The 19,946-nt window shown below is 51.9% G+C and overlaps 1 protein-coding gene across 3 annotated transcripts in view; it reads right to left on the bottom strand.

The window, feature by feature from the left end:
• Positions 1 to 19,946, bottom strand: part of GBA2 (glucosylceramidase beta 2) — a 75,794-nt gene that overhangs the window by 29,958 nt on the left and 25,890 nt on the right. For 2 of the 3 annotated variants that reach the window (XM_040335772.1, XM_040335773.1), the window contains 5 exons: positions 11,377 to 11,445; positions 8,104 to 8,365; positions 4,800 to 4,891; positions 1,300 to 1,415; positions 968 to 1,186 (listed from right to left, as the gene is read on the bottom strand). In XM_040335772.1, coding sequence (XP_040191706.1) covers positions 968 to 1,186; positions 1,300 to 1,415; positions 4,800 to 4,891; positions 8,104 to 8,279 — 603 coding nt within the window. In that variant the 5' untranslated portion in view covers positions 8,280 to 8,365; positions 11,377 to 11,445. Of the gene's footprint in view, positions 1 to 967; positions 1,187 to 1,299; positions 1,416 to 4,799; positions 4,892 to 8,103; positions 8,366 to 9,257; positions 9,415 to 11,376; positions 11,446 to 19,946 lie in introns of those variants that run through there. The other variant, XM_040335774.1, reaches the window with a different exon arrangement.

Here is a 19,946-nt window from a genome sequence, read left to right as displayed (position 1 = left end):
ATCCCGGGAGATATTGTGGAGAAATATTACTGTCCCATCTGCAGTAATCCAAGATATATTTCCTCAGTCATCCTGTACCCCTAAAAGACACAGGGTTAGAGGTGCATGGGGAGCTGACACAAGGGTTTCCCCAACCTTTCCAAGGGATTCTGGGTTCCATTGACCCCCGCCCAAAGTACCTCCCTTCACAGTAACCAAAGGGGGTGGTGGTACAGAGGAGTCGGGGTGGGATAGGGACAATAGAGTGTAAGCAAAGGGGGTGGTACAGAGGAGGAGGGGGGGTAACCAAAGGCGGTGGTACAGAGGAGGGGGGGACAACAGAGGGTAACCAAAGGGGGTGGCACAGAGAAGCAAGGGGAGATATTACAGCAGATCTAAGGGGGGGGGTTTATGCAGTAAAGCTGGAGCCAGGGGTTGAAGGAGGCAATAGTTGGGGGGGTAGAAGCATACAGTAGAGCTGGGGCAGTAGTTGGGGGTAGAAAAATACAGTAGAGCTGGGGCAGTAGTTGGGGGTAGAAAAATACAGTAGAGCTGGGGCAGTAGTTGGGGGTAGAAAAATACAGTAGAGCTGGGGCAGTAGTTGGGGGTAGAAAAATACAGTAGAGCTGGGGCAGTAGTTGGGGGTAAAAAAAATACAGTAGAGCTGGGGCAGTCAGAAGAATACAGTAGAGCTGGGGCAGTAGTTGGGTGGGGGGGGGGGGGGGGGGAGAAGAATACAGTACAGCTGGGGCAGTAGTTGGGTGGGGGTGGTCAGAAGAATACAGTACAGCTGGGGCAGTAGTTGGGTGGGGGGGGGGGGGGGGGGTCAGAAGAATACAGTACAGCTGGGGTAGTAGTTGGGTGGGGGGGGGGTGGTCAGAAGAATACAGTACAGCTGGGGCAGTAGTTTGGGGTGGGGGAGGAAGAGGAATACAGTCCAGCACAGGAAGGGTGTATTGGGAAATGGGAGGGGGAGGGGATCACCTACCTTGTAGTCATGCGGGATGATGGGCGAGACCTGTCGGCAGGTCAGGGTGATGTTCTGTCCCGGAAGGTGGTAGACGGTCCAGGCTCGGGGGTACAAGGCGTGATAAAAGGCCTGGTTGCCACAGTAGCCCCAATTCCAGCCCTGCAGGGTATGTGGGCGCTCCAATGATAAGACTTGCTGGTAGACGGTTTCACCGCGACGCCGGACACACACTGTGAACTAAGAGATAACAAGAGACATTCAGAGAGGGGGGAGAGAGACAGGGACACACAGAGACAGGGACACAGAGAGGAAATGAATTGGGGTTCTGTGAGTGGTACAGCGGGACACACCTGGTTTTCTGTCACCGTCTTGTAGTGGTACAGGCCCGGAATCAGCTGCCACCGGCAGAACTCTCCAGACCAGCTGCGGGTGATGGTTCCTCCTCCGATGCCACCAAGAGGAGCTCCTGGAGAAAAAAAAAACGCCAATCATCAGTAGCTGTCACATGGTACAACCCACCAATGACTGCCCTTTGCTTACTGAAGGCATGGGAGGACTGAGAGACATTCTGCAGGAACCCCCTCCTGATCTGACTGCTGGTCACCTCACAATGGCATGGCAGTCCCATGACACACAATGCACCATGGGACATGACCAATCAGGATGTCTCCCCCTGTGTATTGGACCTGTCTTCCTGACATTTGGCGGAAATTGTTACCACACTGGACATGAATCTGTGGACATACAGGGCCTCATCTACATCACATGACAGGCCTGAAGACGGCTCTAAATAGGACAATCGTTAGGTAGGCGCTAATCGAGGGGCTGGCATTGACAATTTTAGGTTTTTCATTTTTAATAATATCGGCGGGGTGGAGGCAGAGACACAGAGAGGGAGCCGACAGGCAGGAAGGAAGGGGTGAGGAGGAGAGCAGAGAGGACAGCTGCATATGAAGGAGGGACGCACTCTGACCACGGTGGTCAGGGCTCAGCAGCCCTGATTTTCGTGGTCAGTACAGAGAGGAGATACAGGAAGTGTCAGGTTCACTAAGTTTTTTTTACAGTTTAGATGGGGCAGATTACACAGCACAAGCGCAGTGAAGGGATGAAGATCGTTTTTTTTTTGGGTTAACAAACACTTGATCTTGGCCTGCAATAGAAGATGACCAGCTTCAGTAATTCAAATCCTATATGATTGCATGGGCTCTCCAATAACTTTGGACCCAAAGGCCTGTCTACAGGGCATACTTACCCTTTCAGATGTTGGCAGCTATGCAGCAAACCTTATTTATGGGCAGGAAACGCTGGATTCAGGCCCAACCACCTTTCGTGTCTCAATGGAGGGCAGAAGTTATTGCAACCTTACCAACTTCTTTATCCTTAGCTGGCAAAAGGTGAGCAAGTCCATCCTCTCCACCTACACTGTGGTAGGTGCTGCTTCCACGTGTTGTCCACAATATGCGGCGAGATTTCATGTCAATGGTCAGTCGGTGGTTCCTTAGGTCTTCTTTAATGGGTTTTAGCCACGTTTTCATTAGTACGGCTTGTTAAACCCTCCAGTATACCACATTTTCTTTAGTACGGTTTTGTTAAACCCTACAGCGGACCACGTCTTCTTTAGTAAAGCTTGTTAAACCTTCCAGTGGCCAACATTTTCTTTAGTACGGCTCGTTAAACCCTCCAGTAGACCACATTTTCTTTAGTACAGCTCGTTAAACCCTCCAGTAGACCACATTTTCTTTAGTACAGCTCGTTAAACCCTCCAGTAGACCACATTTTCTTTAGTACAGCTCGTTAAACCCTCCAGTAGACCACATTTTCTTTAGTACAGCTCGTTAAACCCTCCAGTGGACCACATTTTCTTTAGTACAGCTCGTTAAACCCTCCAGTGGACCACATTTTCTTTAGTACAGCTCGTTAAGCCCTCCAGTGGCCAACATTTTCTTTAGTATGACTCGTTTAACCCTCCAGTAGACCACATTTTCTTTAGTACAGCTCGTTAAACCCTACAGCGGACCACATTTTCTTTAGTACAGCTCGTTAAACCCTCCAGTGGACCACATTTTCTTTAGTACAGCTCGTTAAACCCTCCAGTGGACCACATTTTCTTTAGTACAGCTCGTTAAGCCCTCCAGTGGCCAACATTTTCTTTAGTATGACTCGTTTAACCCTCCAGTAGACCACATTTTCTTTAGTACAGCTCGTTAAACCCTCCAGTAGACCAAATTTTCTTTAGTATGACTCGTTAAACCCTACAGTGGCCAACATTTTCTTTAGTATGACTCGTTAAACCCTCCAGTAGACCAAATTTTCTTTAGTACAGCTCGTTAAACCCTCCAGTAGACCACATTTTCTTTAGCACGGCTCGTTAAACCCTCCAGTGGACAGGTTGCTCTTGCCAGACCAGTTTATATGGCAGCCGACTGGTGTTCATTCTGAAAACATGGCCAAACCTTAGCAGTCTATATTTTTGGATCGCTTCTCCAACTGAAGTTTGATTCTGAACTTGTCCGAATTGTCTCATTACGATGGTGATCATGAAGATCTGTCTTTAGACATCGCATTCAGAAGACCTCAAGCTTACCTGTGTCAGGTTTAAGCAGAGTCCATGTTTCTGATTCTTACAAGAGAACTGGCAGGATCAAATTTAGGTCTTTGGAACCCTACTATACAACCAACTAGTTTACAAAAACGGGGGATGTCCTTCCAAGTACAAGAAAATCTTTAATAAGCAAACCTCTGGGTAACCCTTTTATAGGACATGCATTCCTCCTTGAAGCCCACACTGAGCCCTTACTATATTACAATCTTCCTACTGCGCCACCCCCATCAGCCGGAAACGATTGACGACAGTCCCCACTCCCAACCCATCAGCCGGAAACAGAACCCATGACCAGGATTATCTGTGGCACTATTGAATACAGCTCCAACCAATCGGCCAGTAACAGAACCCATGATCAGGATTCCAGCCCCAACCCATTGGTCAGTCACAAAGCACATGACCAGGAGCAAATGCGACGAGACCTCCTGGAGCAAATGCGACGAGACCTCCTGGAGCAAATGCGACGAGACCTCCTGGAGCGAGAAGCTGAGGGGACCTCCTGGAGCGAGAAGCCGAGGAGACCTCCTGGAGCGAGAAGCCGAGGAGACCTCCTGGAGCGAGAAGCCGAGGAGACCTCCTGGAGCGAGAAGCCGAGGAGACCTCCTGGAGCGAGAAGCCGAGGAGACCTCCTGGAGCGAGAAGCCGAGGAGACCTCCTGGAGCGAGAAGCCGAGGTGACCTCCCGGAGCGAGAAGCCGAAGAGACCTCCCGGAGCGAGAAGCTGAGGAGACCTCCTGTAGCGAGAAGCTGAGGAGACCTCCTGGAGCGAATGCGACGAAACGGCCTGGCACCCCGACTAGGTGCTTCCTTCCGCCAAACAGCGCCTCCTGCCCTCCAACCCATTCTGAGCAGACCGAGAGCCAACACCAGCCCTTTTTACCCCAATCATCGTACACAGACAAGATGTTGGGAGAGAACCAAAGGAATTTTTTTTTTAACCCGACATGTACTTTTTACCCCCCAGGAGGACACTCCCCTCTTGAGAATATTATCATTACAATGCAAACACCAATCCAATTAGCAGTTTACAATCATCTTCATTACACAGAAGTGGTCACAAGATTAATCTCCGAGAGATGATCAGACAGACACAATAGAACAATGGGAGAGACCTACTCCAAACCCCACCCCCACCTCAGTCTACGAGACAAACTCCCACAATGTTCCAGCAGTCTGAAAGGTGGGGTTCATTTATCTTCATCAATATATATGTTGGTAACACACACTGAGTGGCGGGTGAGGGACTCACCGTATATCTGGCGGAGGGGCGTGGCGTTGAACATGTCTATGAATGGAGCCTTCTTCTCTACGTAGGTCTTGCGGCACCACCACATCAAGTACCTGTATGGAGGAAAACACAGCATGTCACACAGGTACGGGAGTCATGGACCATAGATGGGGGGAAGGGGGGGGGGGAGATTATGAAAAAGTCAGTGACATGAGATAGAGGTGGGTTAGGTAGGGGCCACAGACGGGGGAGTCAGGGGGCCCAGACACAAGACAGAGGGCCCAGACACAAGACAGAGGGCCCAGACACAAGACAGAGGGCCCAGACACAAGACAGAGGGCCCAGACACAAGACAGAGGGCCCAGACACAAGACAGAGGGCCCAGACACAAGACAGAGGGCCCAGACACAAGACAGAGGGCCCAGACACAAGACATGGGGCCCAGACACAAGACATGGGGCCCAGACACAAGACAGAGGGCCCAGACACAAGACAGAGGGCCCAGACACAAGACAGAGGGCCCAGACACAAGACAGAGGGCCCAGACAGAGGGCCCAGACACCAGACAGAGGGCCCAGACACAAGACAGAGGGCCCAGACACAAGACAGAGGGCTCAGACACAAGACAGAGGGCCCAGGCACAAGACAGAGGGCCCAGACACAAGACAGGGGGCCCAGACACAAGACAGAGGGCCCAGACACAAGACAGAGGGCCCAGACACAAGACAGGGGGCCCAGACACAAGACAGAGGGCCCAGACAGAGGGCCCAGACACCAGACAGAGGGCCCAGACACCAGACAGAGGGCCCAGACACCAGACAGAGGGCCCAGACACCAGACAGAGGGCCCAGACACCAGACAGAGGGCCCAGACACCAGACAGAGGGCCCAGACACAAGACAGAGGGCCCAGACACAAGACAGAGGGCCCAGACACAAGACAGAGGGCCCAGACACAAGACAGAGGGTCCAGACACAAGACAGAGGGCCCAGACACAAGACAGAGGGCCCAGACACCAGACAGAGGGCCCAGACACCAGACAGAGGGCCCAGACACCAGACAGAGGGCCCAGACACCAGACAGGGGGCCCAGACACCAGACAGAGGGCCCAGACACAAGACAGAGGGCCCAGACACAAGACAGAAGGCCCAGACACAGGACAGAGGGCCCAGACACAAGACAGAGGGCCCAGACACAAGACAGAGGGCCCAGACACAAGACAGAGGGCCCAGACACAAGACAGAGGGCCCAGACACAAGACAGAAGGCCCAGACACAGGACAGAGGGCCCAGACACAAGACAGAGGGCCCAGACACAAGACATGGGGCCCAGACACAAGACAGAGGGCCCAGACACAAGACAGAGGGCCCAGACAGAGGGCCCAGACACAAGACAGAGGGCCCAGACACAAGACAGAGGGCCCAGACACAAGACAGAGGGCCCAGACACAAGACAGAGGGCCCAGACACAAGACAGAGGGCCCAGACAGAGGGCCCAGACACCGGACAGAGGGCCCAGACACAGGACAGAGGGCCCAGACACCATGCAAATACCACGCAGGGGGGCCCAGACACCACGCAGGGGGGGCCCAGACACAAGACAGAGGGCCCAGACACAAGACAGAGGGCCCAGACACAAGACAGAGGGCCCAGACACAAGACAGAGGGCCCAGACACAAGACAGAGGGCCCAGACACCAGACAGAGGGCCCAGACACCAGACAGAGGGCCCAGACACCAGACAGAGGGCCCAGACACCACGCAGGGGGGGCCCAGACACAAGACAGAGGGCCCAGACACAAGACAGAGGGCCCAGACACCAGACAGAGGGCCCAGACACCAGACAGAGGGCCCAGACACCAGACAGAGGGCCCAGACACAGGACAGAGGGCCCAGACACAGGACAGAGGGCCCAGACACAGGACAGAGGGCCCAGACACCATGCAAATACCACGCAGGGGGGCCCAGACACCACGCAGGGGGGGCCCCAGACACCACGCAGACATCACCCAGGGGGGCCCCAGACACCACGCAGACATCACCCAGGGGGCCCCAGACACCACGCAGACATCACCCAGGGAGGCCACACAGAAATACCCCCAGACGCCACAAAGATGAACCGCCCAGACTCCACACAGAGGGAACCCCACAGACGCCACAAAGATGAACCGCCCAGACTCCACACAGAGGGAACCCCACAGACACCACACAGAGGGAACCCCACAGACACCACACAGAGGGAACCCCACAGACACCACACAGAGGGAACCCCACAGACACCACACAGAGGGAACCCCACAGACACCACACAGAGGGAACCCCACAGACACCACACACAGGGAACCCCACAGACACCACACACAGGGAACCCCACAGACACCACACACAGGGAACCCCACAGACACCACACACAGGGAACCCCACAGACACCACACACAGGGAACCCCACAGACACCACACACAGGGAACCCCCCAGACTCCACACACAGGGAACCCCCCCAGACTCCACACACAGGGAACCCCCCCAGACTCCACACACAGGGAACCCCCCAGACTCCACACACAGGGAACCCCCCCAGACTCCACACACAGGGAACCCCCCCAGACTCCACACACAGGGAACCCCCCCAGACTCCACACACAGGGAACCCCCCAGACTCCACACACAGGGAACCCCCCAGACTCCACACACAGGGAACCCCCCAGACTCCACACAGAGGGAACCCCCCAGACTCCACACAGAGGGAACCCCCCCCAGACTCCACACAGAGGGAACCCCCCCCAGACTCCACACAGAGGGAACCCCCCCCAGACTCCACACAGAGGGAACCCCCCCCAGACTCCACACAGAGAGAACCCCCCCCAGACTCCACACAGAGGGAACCCCCCCCCAGACTCCACACAGAGGGAACCCCCCCCAGACTCCACACACAGGGAACCCCCCAGACTCCACACACAGGGAACCCCCCAGACTCCACACACAGGGAACCCCCCAGACTCCACACACAGGGAACCCCCCAGACTCCACACACAGGGAACCCCCCAGACTCCACACACAGGGAACCCCCCAGACTCCACACACAGGGAACCCCCCAGACTCCACACACAGGGAACCCCCCAGACTCCACACACAGGGAACCCCCCAGACTCCACACAGAGGGAACCCCCCAGACTCCACACAGAGGAAACTCCCCCCAGACACCACACAGAGGGAACCCCCAGACTCCACACAGAGGGAACCCCCCAGACACCACACAGAGGGAACCCCCCAGACACCACACAGAGGGAACCCCCCAGACACCACACAGACACTATGAGAATCTCTTACCTGAGGCCCATAGGTAGGTGGTGGAGGATTTTGGAGGGGGAGACGTGCTCCAGTTGGAAGGGTTTACTCTTCTCCTTAAACTCGTGTGCCAGGCAGATCCTCCACCCGTGGCTGGGCACCCCAAACCCGGGCACCGCCCCCTGGTACATGTCCATCAGAGGCTGGCTGGTCTCCATGTTTGAGTGTCACCGACAGACTGTGAGCCGGGTGATGTCTCTGCTCCTCGTCACACCCAGGAGAGCAAAGTCCTTGCCGAGAATTCCTGCAACACAAATCCATATCACTCCACCGTCCCATCCCTCCCCTATCGCCAAAAGTATTGGGACGCCCCCGTCCCTCCCATGCTACCAAAAGTATTGGGACGCCACCATCCCTCTCCTGTCACCAAAAGTATTGGGACGCCCCCATCCCTCTCCTATCACCAAAAGTATTGGGACGCCCCCATCCCTCCCCTGTCACCAAAAGTATTGGGACGCCACCGTCCCATCCCTCCCATGCATGGAGTATACACTATATTCCCAAAAGTATTGGGACGCCACTGTCCCATCCCTCCCATGCATGGAGTTTACACTATATTCCCAAAAGTATTGGGACGCCACCGTACCATCCCTCACATGGAGTATACACTATATTACCAAAAGGGCCGCCTGCCTTTACACCCCCCCCCCCCTTCTATATATAACTATATTTCCAAAAGTATTGGGATGCCTGCCTTTACACACACACATGAACTTTAATCCCAGTCTTAGTCCAGAGGGTTCAATATTGAGTTGGCTCCGCCCTTTGCAGCTATAACAGCTTCAAATCTTCTGGGAAGGCCGTCCACAAGGTTTAGGAGGGTGTCTATGGGAATGTGTGACCATTCTTCCAGAAGAGCATTTGTGAGGTCAGGACTCTGTGCAGGCCAGTCAAGTTCCTCCACGTCTTTATGGACCTTGCTTTATTCATATGTGTGTAAAGGCAGGTGTCCCAATACTTTTGGTAATATAGTGTAAAAGTATACATCACATATCACTAGGAGTATAATGAGGATGATCTGGAGAGGTCACATGACCGGCATGGATATCCCTCCTCCTATCAGAGGTGACAATAGTCATGTGACGAGTAGTAAGGTCTATAGAATGTACGGGAAGAACCTCCGTCACCCACATTACCTCGGATAGTCCCCGGACTTCTCTCCGGTCTCCGGGACGGAGCGTTCTGCCCACACCGGGTGAGTCGGGATCCCGGGATGTCACTCCTCAGAAGGAGGATTCTGAGTGTAGGATTGGCACATGCCACCCGTATGAGACAACAACTCGCTCAACGAGTTCTGTGCCGCCTCATCGTTCTTCTCCGAGCCGTTCACCTCACATCACCCAGATAATGACACCCTTCTCCAGACGGGTCACCCCAAATAACCGTCTGCTCAGCCTCGCCCCTCTCATAAAATCCCCAATCCGTGTCAGGCGTGTCGTGTACAAGTGATACTCCACATTTCATATCCCACCCGAGAGAAAGAGGAACACCCTTCCCAGACTACAACCGTCTCCCCCTCTACAGTCTATGACCAGTCCTCCTCTCTCCCTCTACAGTCTATGATCAGTCCTTCTCTCCCCCCCCCCCACCTCTCCACTCTATGACCAGTCCTCCTCTGCCCCTCCATTCTCCACTCTATGACCAGTCCTCCTCTCCACCTCTCCACTCTATGACCAGTCCTCCTCTCCACCTCCACCTCTCCACTCTATGATCAGTCCTCCTCTCTAATCTATGACCAGTCCTCCTCTGTCTCTCCATTCTCCAGTCTATGACCAGTCCCCCTCTGTCTCTCCAATCTATGACCAGTCCTCCTCTGCCCCTCCATTCTCCAATCTATGACCAGTCCTCCTCTGCCCCTACATTCTCCAGTCTATGACCAGTCCTCCTCTGCCCCTCCATTCTCTAGTCTATGACCAGTCCCCCTCTGTCTCTCTATTCTCCAGTCTATGACCAGTCCTCCTCTGCCCCTCCATTCTCCAGCCTATGACCAGTCCTCTTCTGCTCTCCATTCTCCATTCTATGACCAGTCCTCCTCTGCCCCTCCATTCTCCAGTCTATGACCAGTCCTCCTCTCCCCCTCCATTCTCCAGTCTATGACCAGTCCTCCTCTGCCCCTCCATTCTCCAGTCTATGACCAGTTCTCCTCTGCCCCTCCATTCTCCAGTCTATGACCAGTCCTCTTCTGCTCTCCATTCTCCAGTCTATGACCAGTCCTCCTCTGTCTCTCCATTCTCCAGTCTATGACCAGTCCTCCTCTGCCCCTCCATTCTCCAGTCTATGACCAGTCCTCCTCTGCCCCTCCATTCTCCAGTCTATGACCAGTCCTCCTCTCCCCCTCCATTCTCCAGTCTATGACCAGTGACCAGTCCTCCTCTGCCCCTCCATTCTCCAGTCTATGACCAGTCCTCCTCTGCCCCTCCATTCTCCAGTCTATGACCAGTCCTCCTCTGCCCCTCCATTCTCCACTCTATGACCAGTCCTCCTCTGCCCCTCCATTCTCCAGTCTATGACCAGTCCTCCTCTGCCCCTCCATTCTCCAGTCTTTGACCAGTCCTCCTCTCCCCCTCCATTCTCCAGTCTATGACCAGTCCTCCTCTGCCCCTCCATTCTCCAGTCTATGACCAGTCCTCCTCTGCCCCTCCATTCTCCAGTCTATGACCAGTGACCTGTCCTCCTCTGCCCCTCCATTCTCCAGTCTATGACCAGTCCTCCTTTGCTCTCCATTCTCCAGTCTTTGACCAGTCCTCCTCTGCCCCTCCATTCTCCAGTCTATGAGCAGTCCTCCTCTGCCCCTCCATTCTCCACTCTATGACCAGTCCTCCTCTCCACCTCCATTCTCCACTCTATGACCAGTCCTCCTCTGCCCCTCGATTCTCCAGTCTATGACCAGTCCTCCTCTGCCCCTCCATTCTCCAGTCTATGACCAGTCCTCCTCTCCCCCTCCATTCTCCAGTCTATGACCAGTCCTCCTCTGCCCCTCCATTCTCTAGTCTATGACCAGTCCTCCTCTGCCCCTCCATTCTCCAGTCTATGACCAGTCCTCCTCTGTCTCTCCATTCTATGACCAGTCCTCCTCTCCCCCTCCATTCTCCAGTCTATGACCAGTCCTCCTCTGCCCCTCCATTCTCCCGTCTATGACCAGTCCTCCTCTCCCCCTCCATTCTCCAGTCTATGAGCAGTCCTCCTCTGCCCCTCCATTCTCCAGTCTATGATCAGTCCCCCTCTTCCTCCCCATCCAGTCTGACTTGTTCTTACCTGGCTGATCCAGAGATCCGATCACCAGACAGGGAATTCCTCAGTGAGACGTCACACGGCCTCCAACACCTGTACAGACAAACAGAGATCATCAGACTGAGCCTCCGATTCTATGATCAATAATCCTGATACTCTCTATGATCAGTTTACTCTAATCACACTTGGATCAATAAGCTCCTATTATTTAACCCCAGATCAGTGCCCTGCGTCCATCATATAGTGACATGCGGTGTTACAGGACAAATAGCTCTGAACATTTTTATAAATACACACCCAAGTCCTTCCAATGAGTTCTATATCCATGGATGGGGACACCTCCACCCTGATGATGTAAGGACTTTGTACAGGTCTCCTCGATATCCGAGAGTTCCACATTCCTATTAGTATGGACAGGTCTCCTGTAAGCTCCTGGAGGGGAGGGTCAGCTCTGGGGACCAATGAGGTTATTGCACAGTGCTGTGAATCTAACAAATGGAGCTTCCTAATTGGAAGATCTTGATGACCTCATCAGTGAGCAGCTTAAAATCCAATCACAGCGCAAACCGAGCTGTATTGTATCTGAGGGATGTAAATGTGGTCAGAGGGGGGGGGGGGAATTGTGACAGACCCAACCAGGAGAGGGGCAAGCCTTCTACCCACCGATTATGGCCCATGGAGAGAGCAGATCATTCTATAATGATGGACCACCACTTAATGGACGTTGAGAGCGAGGCTTGGGTTACTTACTACGAAAAAAACTTCTTAATATTATTCATGTACAGGGTAATGATCAGAGGAAATATGGTGATCCTCCTGAAGACTGGGTTGGAGAGGGAATATGGTGGCCCTCTTGAAGACTGGGTTGGAGAGGGAATATGGCGGTCCTCCTGCAGACTGGGTTGGAGAGGGAATATGGCGGTCCTCCTGCAGACTGGGTTGGAGAGGGAATATGGCGGTCCTCCTGCAGACTGGGTTGGAGAGGGAATATGGTGGTCCTCCTGTAGACTGGGTTGGAGAGGGAATATGGTGGTCCTCCTGCAGACTGGGTTGGAGAGGGAATATGGTGGTCCTCCTGCAGACTGGGTTGGAGAGGGAATATAGTGGTCCTCCTGCAGACTGGGTTGGAGAGGGAATATGGTGACCCTCCTGAAGACTGGGTTGGAGAGGGAATATGGTGGTCCTCCTGCAGACCGGGTTGGAGAGGGAATATGGTGGTCCTCCTGAAGACTGGGTTGGAGAGGGAATATGGTGGTCCTCCTGCAGACTGGGTTGGAGAGGGAATATGGTGGTCCTCCTGAAGACTGGGCTGGAGAGGGAATATGGAGGCCCTCCCGAAGACTGGGCTGGAGAGGGAATATGGAGGCCCTCCCGAAGACTGGACTGGAGAGGGAATATGGTGACCCTCCTGAAGACTGGGTTGGAGAGGGAATATGGTGGTCCTCCTGCAGACTGGGTTGGAGAGGGAATATGGTGACCCTCCTGAAGACTGGGTTGGAGAGGGAATATGGTGGTCCTCCTGCAGACTGGGTTGGAGAGGGAATATGGTGACCCTCCTGAAGACTGGGTTGGAGAGGGAATATGGTGGCCCTCCTGCAGACTGGGTTGGGAGAGGGAATATGGTGACCCTCCTGAAGACTGGGTTGGGAGAGGGAATATGGTGACCCTCCTGAAGACTGGGTTGGAGAGGCAATATGGTGGCCCTCCTGCAGACTGGGTTGGGAGAGGGAATATGGTGACCCTCCTGAAGACTGGGTTGGAGAGGGAATATGGTGGCCCTCCTGAAGACTGGGTTGGAGAGGGAATATGGTGGCCCTCCTGAAGACTGGGTTGGAGAGGGAATATGGTGGCCCTCCTGAAGACTGGGTTGGAGAGGGAATATGGCGGCCCTCCTGAAGACTGGGTTGGAGAGGGAATATGGTGGCCCTCCTGCAGACTGGGTTGGAGAGGGAATATGGTGGCCCTCCTGAAGACTGGGTTGGAGAGGAAATATGGTGGCTGTAACGGAATGACCCAAGACACCCAGAGACTTTTGAAGAATGGGGGGGTACTCCTGTGCCAGCGTCACTAATGACTCTTGGGTCACCCTGTGCCCCTTTTTGGGCATAGGGTGACTGATAACTGATAATTCATGTATTGCAGAAGATCTGGACATATTACAGGTGATTTCATGCTGACTCACAACAGGTCAATAGGCTCCTGAAAGACGTTCCATTGTCCATTGTGTGAGGCTAATACTGTGTTGTGTCCATTGTACTGATTAAGTCTGAAAGGTCAGGTGTCTCCTTTCAGGGGTAGGGAATTAGCATGTCAATTATGTTTAGTAAAGGAATGTGTTTTGTGTAACAGGTGAGGGGAACTTGTCGGAGTCAGGACGTCTGGGGATAATTAACTCCTCTGAATGTCATTATCTAAAAGAATGTGATTGAAGCCCCATTGTGTGATGTGTGGGTGGAGTGTGTCTTTGTTCCTTTGATTACTGTAACATATTTGTACTGTATATAAGAAAGCTAAGGAACCATTAAAAGTGTTAATTCATACATTTTGAAAGCAGTAACAGAGCTCTGTTTCGTTATTTCTGGGGAAAATCCAATGGGTCCTGTCTGGTGGATTGTGGAGTGTCGGATAAGCTGTCTTGGGTTGATGGAATGGGAAGATCGTAAACAGTGGTGGTACAGCAGTGGGATGATTGCATCGCCAGTAGAACAGCTACAAGGACACAGGACAATGGAGGCTCAGTATGAACGGCTGAAGCTCTCTTCCCTCATGGACTTACTGGAGAGCCGGGGCAGACCGGTCAGCAACCGTAAGGCCCCTTTCACACTGGGGCGTTTTTCAAGCGTTATTCAAGCGTTTTTCGAGCGTTATTAGAGCGTTTTTCGAGCGTTATTGCAGCGTTATTCGAGCGAAGCCTCATCTGCAATCCCAATGTGCTGGTAAAGCACCGCTAAGACCCTAAAGTTTTAGGGCGTTTTTGCCGTGCCTCGGTGTGAAAGGGTAAGGCGCTTTTACAGCGCTTTTCAATTCATTTAAATGGAGAGGGGCGTTTTTGGAGCGTTTTTTTCAGCGCTCAAAAGCTGCTCCAAAGATGCTGCTTGCAGGACTTTTCTTAGACCCCTTTCACACTGGGGCGTTTTTCGGGCGTTTTTTAGGCGCTTTGGCGTTTAAAAAAAAGCCTGTAAAGCGCCTGAAAGAAGCCTCATCTGCAATCCCAATGTGAAAGCCCAAGTGCTTTCAGAGGCCTTTCACACTGCCAGCGCCCGAAAAACGCTGGTAAAGCGCTGCTAAGACCCCTTTCACACTGAGGCGCTTTTCAGGCGCTTTGGCGTTAAAAAAAGCTTCCTCAATGGGAAGGGGGCTTTAGGAGCGGTGTATTAACCGCTCCTAAAGCGCTGCAAAGAAGCTGCATGCAGGACTTTTTTTGACGCCCTGCCAGCTCAGCGCCTCAGTGTGAAAGCACTCAGGCTTTCACATTGGGATTGCAGATGCAGCTTCTTTCAGGCGCTTTTTTTAACGCTAAGACCACTTTCACACTGGGGTGTTTTTCAGGCGCTTTAGTGTGAAAGCACTCAAGCTTTCACATTGGGATTGCAGATGCAGCTTCTTTCAGGCGTTTTACAGGCGCTTTTTTTAACGCTAAAGCGCTTGAAAAATGCCCCAGTGTGAAAGGGCCCTTAACGCCCCGCCAGTTCAACGCCTCAGTGTGAAAGGGTAAGGCGTTTTTACAGCGCTTTCAATTCATGTCAATGGAGAGGGGCGTTTTTGGAGCGTTTTTTTCAGCGCTCAAAAGCTGCTCCAAAGATGCTGCTTGCAGGACTCAGTGTGAAAGGGTCTATTGAGATGCATGGAGAGTGTTTTATGAGCGTTTTAAGAGCGCTATTTTTAAAGCTAAAACTCTGTAAAAACGCTTCAGTGTGAAAGGGGTCTAAGAAAAGGGACATTATCGCAGAACTTGTCGAAATGGATAGAGCTGAAAGGCCCGGCGTAACAGACAGGACACCGAGGAAGAAAGTTTTGATTGGGCTGTTAAACGTGGACTGGCACAGTATGGTCCTAACCCTCCACCGGAGATCATAGACCTGGTTATAGCGGCTGTGGATGCCACTTGGCTACATCAAAGAGATGCTCCAGTAGCAGAAGTCACAGCAGCACCAACTGAAGAGAGAGGAGAGGTACAGATACCAGTCTCTATGGAAGAGGAATTCAGGAGGTTACAAGAGATGCGGATACAGCACAGAGGACCAGTATCAGAGGAGGCCCTGCTGGGATAGTCGGATTTGATTCGTTGCCAACTCTGGAAGGAAGCGCTAGCTCTCGAGCAGCAACACCAGGGTACTGGCCGCAGTATGACGTACGAATGCCGTTATTGGGGGAACAACTGAAGCAGAAGTGGACAGCCGAGTTAAGCAGGCTGATCCGGGCAGAGATGCGGATGGACGAGAGCTACAGAGCCCTCCGGTGGTATGTATCCCAAGGGTGCCCGTGGTCAGCGGATGACAGCCCCATGGAAGGCTATGACTATGATGGCCTGGGATTGTTGTATTGGAGGATGTCCAGTGATCCTGACTTCGGGGATGATCGGGAGTGGCGCTTGGAGGACATAATGGAGAACAGAGAGGGAAAATTGAATGTCTCGGAAGGGCACTGGTTACAGGAAGATTTGGAGTTTCTGGCCATCCAGGAATGGGAGCTGGAGATCGCCTACAGACAGCTGCTAGACTCTGCTCAGCAGAAGGATGGGGCTCCCGTTGCCTGGGACTATGAGGAAATTTCAGATGACAACTGTGAAATCCTGGCTGATGAATCAGCAGTGGAAAATCTGAACATTGCCATTCTCAAAGCTGAAGCGGATGGTGTGGAGTTCCAGGGGGCCAGGGCAGTTGGCTCATCTCCCCAGCCACAGATTACAGAACGTATGGACTTAATGGACCGTTCAGAGGATGTTACGGTTTATGCAAACCCAGCAGAAGAGCTGGCAGCAGAGCAGAGTGCCACAAGCCTCTGCTCTCAACTAGCAGGAGAGGGAGTTCCTGTGGTAGTGGATGAGACTTCAGTCTCCACTGGTATACCCCAGGGATGGGGGGCAGTTGGCCCAGATCCCCAACAGCATGATGGACTGAGCCCTGTCACCCTGTCTTCTCTCCAGCGGCTGAAAGGACTCCAGGGAGAAGGGCCAGTCCAAGCCTCTCCCCAGCGGCAGGCATGTTCTATGAGAGAGGCAGAGGTTGGCTGGGAGAGTAATGCTCTGTTGGGATCAATTTATTTGGGGTACGGTATGGATACCAGCAGGGAGGAATGGAACTACTGACTAACTTTGGAGTCAACCCGTTTGGGGTTCCCTCCTGTGTTAGTCTCCCACCGAAAGGGGAGAGATGTAACGGAATGACCTGTGACACCCAGAGACTTTTGAAGGATGTGGGGTACTCCTGTGCCAGCGTCACTAATGACTCTTGGGTCTAGGGTCACCATGTGCCCCTTTTGGGCATAGGGTGACTGAGAAATGATAATTCATGTTTTGCAGGATATCTTGGGATTTTACAGGTTGTTAAAGTCTGACTCCAAATGGAGTGTTTTCATTCAATGGGGGGACACATGCTTTTGATGTGTTAATTGTGTCTGCTCCTAGACATTACATTGTGAGATGCTAACTAAGTCTGCTACTGTGGTGATGTGGAATGTGACTTGTCAAGCTGTATACGGAGACAGGCTGTCTGGATAATGACTAATAATTAACTCAACTGAATGTCATTGTCTAAGAGAAAGCGTATTGAAGCCCCCCCCCCATTGTGTGGTGTGTGGGTGGAGTGTTTCTTTAATTATTGTAACATGCATGTACTGTATATAAGAGAGCTAAGATACCATAAAAGCATTGGTTCATTCATACATACATTTTGAAACCAGTAACAGAGCTTGTCGGTCTCGTTATTCTGGGGAAATGGGATGGATCGTGTCTGATGTCTGTTGGATGGTTGGAGTGTCAGATAAGCTGTCGTGGTTGATGGAATGAATATTGTAAACGGTGGTGACCGTTACAGTGGCCCTCTCGCAGACTGGGTTGGAGAGGGAATATGGTGGCCCTCTTGCAGACTGGGTTGGAGAGGGAATATGGTGGCCCTCTCGTAGACTGGGTTGGAGAGGTTCCTTCACTTGGGACAGAAATATTTATCAACAATATCCCTCAAGAAATCCAATTCCCGTATCCTCCTCCAGTCCCCCTCCATGCTGCCGTCTCCCTCGCATCCCCCTCCATGCTGCTGCCACCCTCCGTTCTCCGTGTCCCCCTCTCTTCTTCCCTCCGTGCTACCATCGCCCTTGATCTGTCAGGATGGAGAGCGGTGGTAGGAGCCGGTAAACCCGGCTCCTTCGTTTTCTAAATGGACAGTCAGTGATCACGACTCTGTCCATTCACATAACTGAAACATTGTAACCTCCTGTGATTACGATGTTTCAGTTTATGATTGGGAAGGAGCCGCTGTCTTCTCTCCATTTATTTTCCTTAGTCGCTTTTCCTGTCTCAAAGGGGAGATGTCAGAGGTCTGTTAAGACCCCCAATATCTCAAAAATAAAATAAAAAAACATATTTGTAAAAAAGAATAATACAAAAAATAAACCACATTGACACTGTCCACCCCCCCACCATCCCTTAAAAAAAGAAAGCATTGTAAAAAAAAAAAGAAACAAAAAAAAAAAAAAAACTGACACATGTGCCACTTTCACATGAGATTAAATAAAAGTATCGGCATTGGCGGATACTTTAAAAAAAAAAAAAAGTATTGGTACTTGGTATTGGTCTCGGCCTTAAACTGGTATCAGGACAACCCTAATGAAAACCAATAATCAATACATAGAACATACTAGGTCAGTGGTCAGGTCTATGGAAACCAATAATCAATACATAGAACATACTAGGTCAGTGGTCAGGTCTATAAGAACCAATAATCAATACATTGAACATACTAGGTCAGTGGTCAGGTCTATGGAAACCAATAATCAATACATAGAACATACTAGGTCAGTGGTCAGGTCTATGGGAACCAATAATCAATACATAGAACATACTAGGTCAGTGGTCAGGTCTATAAGAACCAATAATCAATACATTGAACATACTAGGTCAGGTCTATAAGAACCAATAATCAATACATTGAACATACTAGGTCAGTGGTCAGGTCTATGGAAACCAATAATCAATACATAGAACATACAAGGTTGGTATGCATAATGAGGAAGCCGTGGTGATTGATATGTAACATACCTATCAGAGTATAATCAATACTCCCCGGATCATTATTTTATTGGAAGATATAACAAATCATTACAAGAAGAACACGGCTGAGACGTCCTTCACCAGAGTCCTAGACCAGAAGCCAATGTCATCCAAGACCAACCAGCATCAAGTATGATGGAAGACCCTCAGATCACCCCACCGGCAGTATCCTTCTATATCCACCCCCAGGACCATGAGCCCCAAGGTATGATGTAACACAGTGATGTCATCCAGGAGCAGTGCCCCATTCCTGATACCACCCCCAGGGCAATGGGCACTGTGAAGAACTCTCGTCCTCAACACGACTATGTCTGCCGTCAATGCTTCCTCTGTCCAGAACCAGCACCGTCCAAGACCCCTTAGCTTACCCAATCACCAGCCATACTTCGGTGTAGGGTGAACAACATCAAACTGATTATCACACATGTTACACAGATATCCAACTCCGAGACACTTCTCCCACCCTTGGAAAACAGGGCGGGTTAAACTGTCCAATGACAATAGACACACAGGTCAGGTGTATTTAAACTGCTCATCAGTAAACATTCTTATCGGCCGGGGGGGGGGGCTGCTGGAGGATTCCCCCTCCCTCAGCAAACACTTACACATCCCATAATATTTGAGGCAGACGCCACAATAGAATAGAATACAGTCACACCCCAAACCATCACAGCAAATAGTACACAACACAAGGAGACAATACACACACACAGCATTCCAGTGAGTCCGATTAGTACAGACCATAGTGGGGTTCTCAGTCACCCTGTGCACCTGTTAGAAACACAGGGGGATTTACACATAAGAGGGGTCAGGGAAGCTGGACACAAAGTTTCCAGAGCTCTCCAAGGTAAGCCGAGTTCCACAAACCCCCCACCCCCCACCCAAAGTGACTCCCGTCACAGGCACCAAATATGTAGTGATATCAGGAATGGGGCACTGCTCCTGGATGACAACATCCACGGGTCAATCGGCACCAAATATGATGCAACACAGTTATGTCCTCCAGGAGCAGTGCCCCATTCCTGATACCATCCCCAGTTCAATGGGCACCAAATATGGTGTAAACACAGTGCTGTCATCAAGGAGCAGCGGCCCCATTGATACCACCCCCAGGTCAATGAGCACCAAGTATGATGAACACAGTGATGTCATCAAGGAGCAGCGGCCCCATGTGACAGACCTAACCAAGATGGAGGCTTCTGGAGAGGACTAGGAGCAGCAAGCTTCTTGCCCACTGACCATGGCCCAGGGAGAGAGCAGATCATTCTCTAATGATGGACCACCACTTAATAGACACAGAGAATGTGGTTTGGATTATTTCAGATGG

Source organism: Rana temporaria, chromosome 1 (genome assembly GCF_905171775.1).
Source record: "Rana temporaria chromosome 1, aRanTem1.1, whole genome shotgun sequence".
NCBI classification, from domain to species: domain Eukaryota; kingdom Metazoa; phylum Chordata; class Amphibia; order Anura; family Ranidae; genus Rana; species Rana temporaria.
Note: the sequence above shows the minus strand (reverse complement) of the source record. Positions and strands in the feature narration are given on the sequence as shown.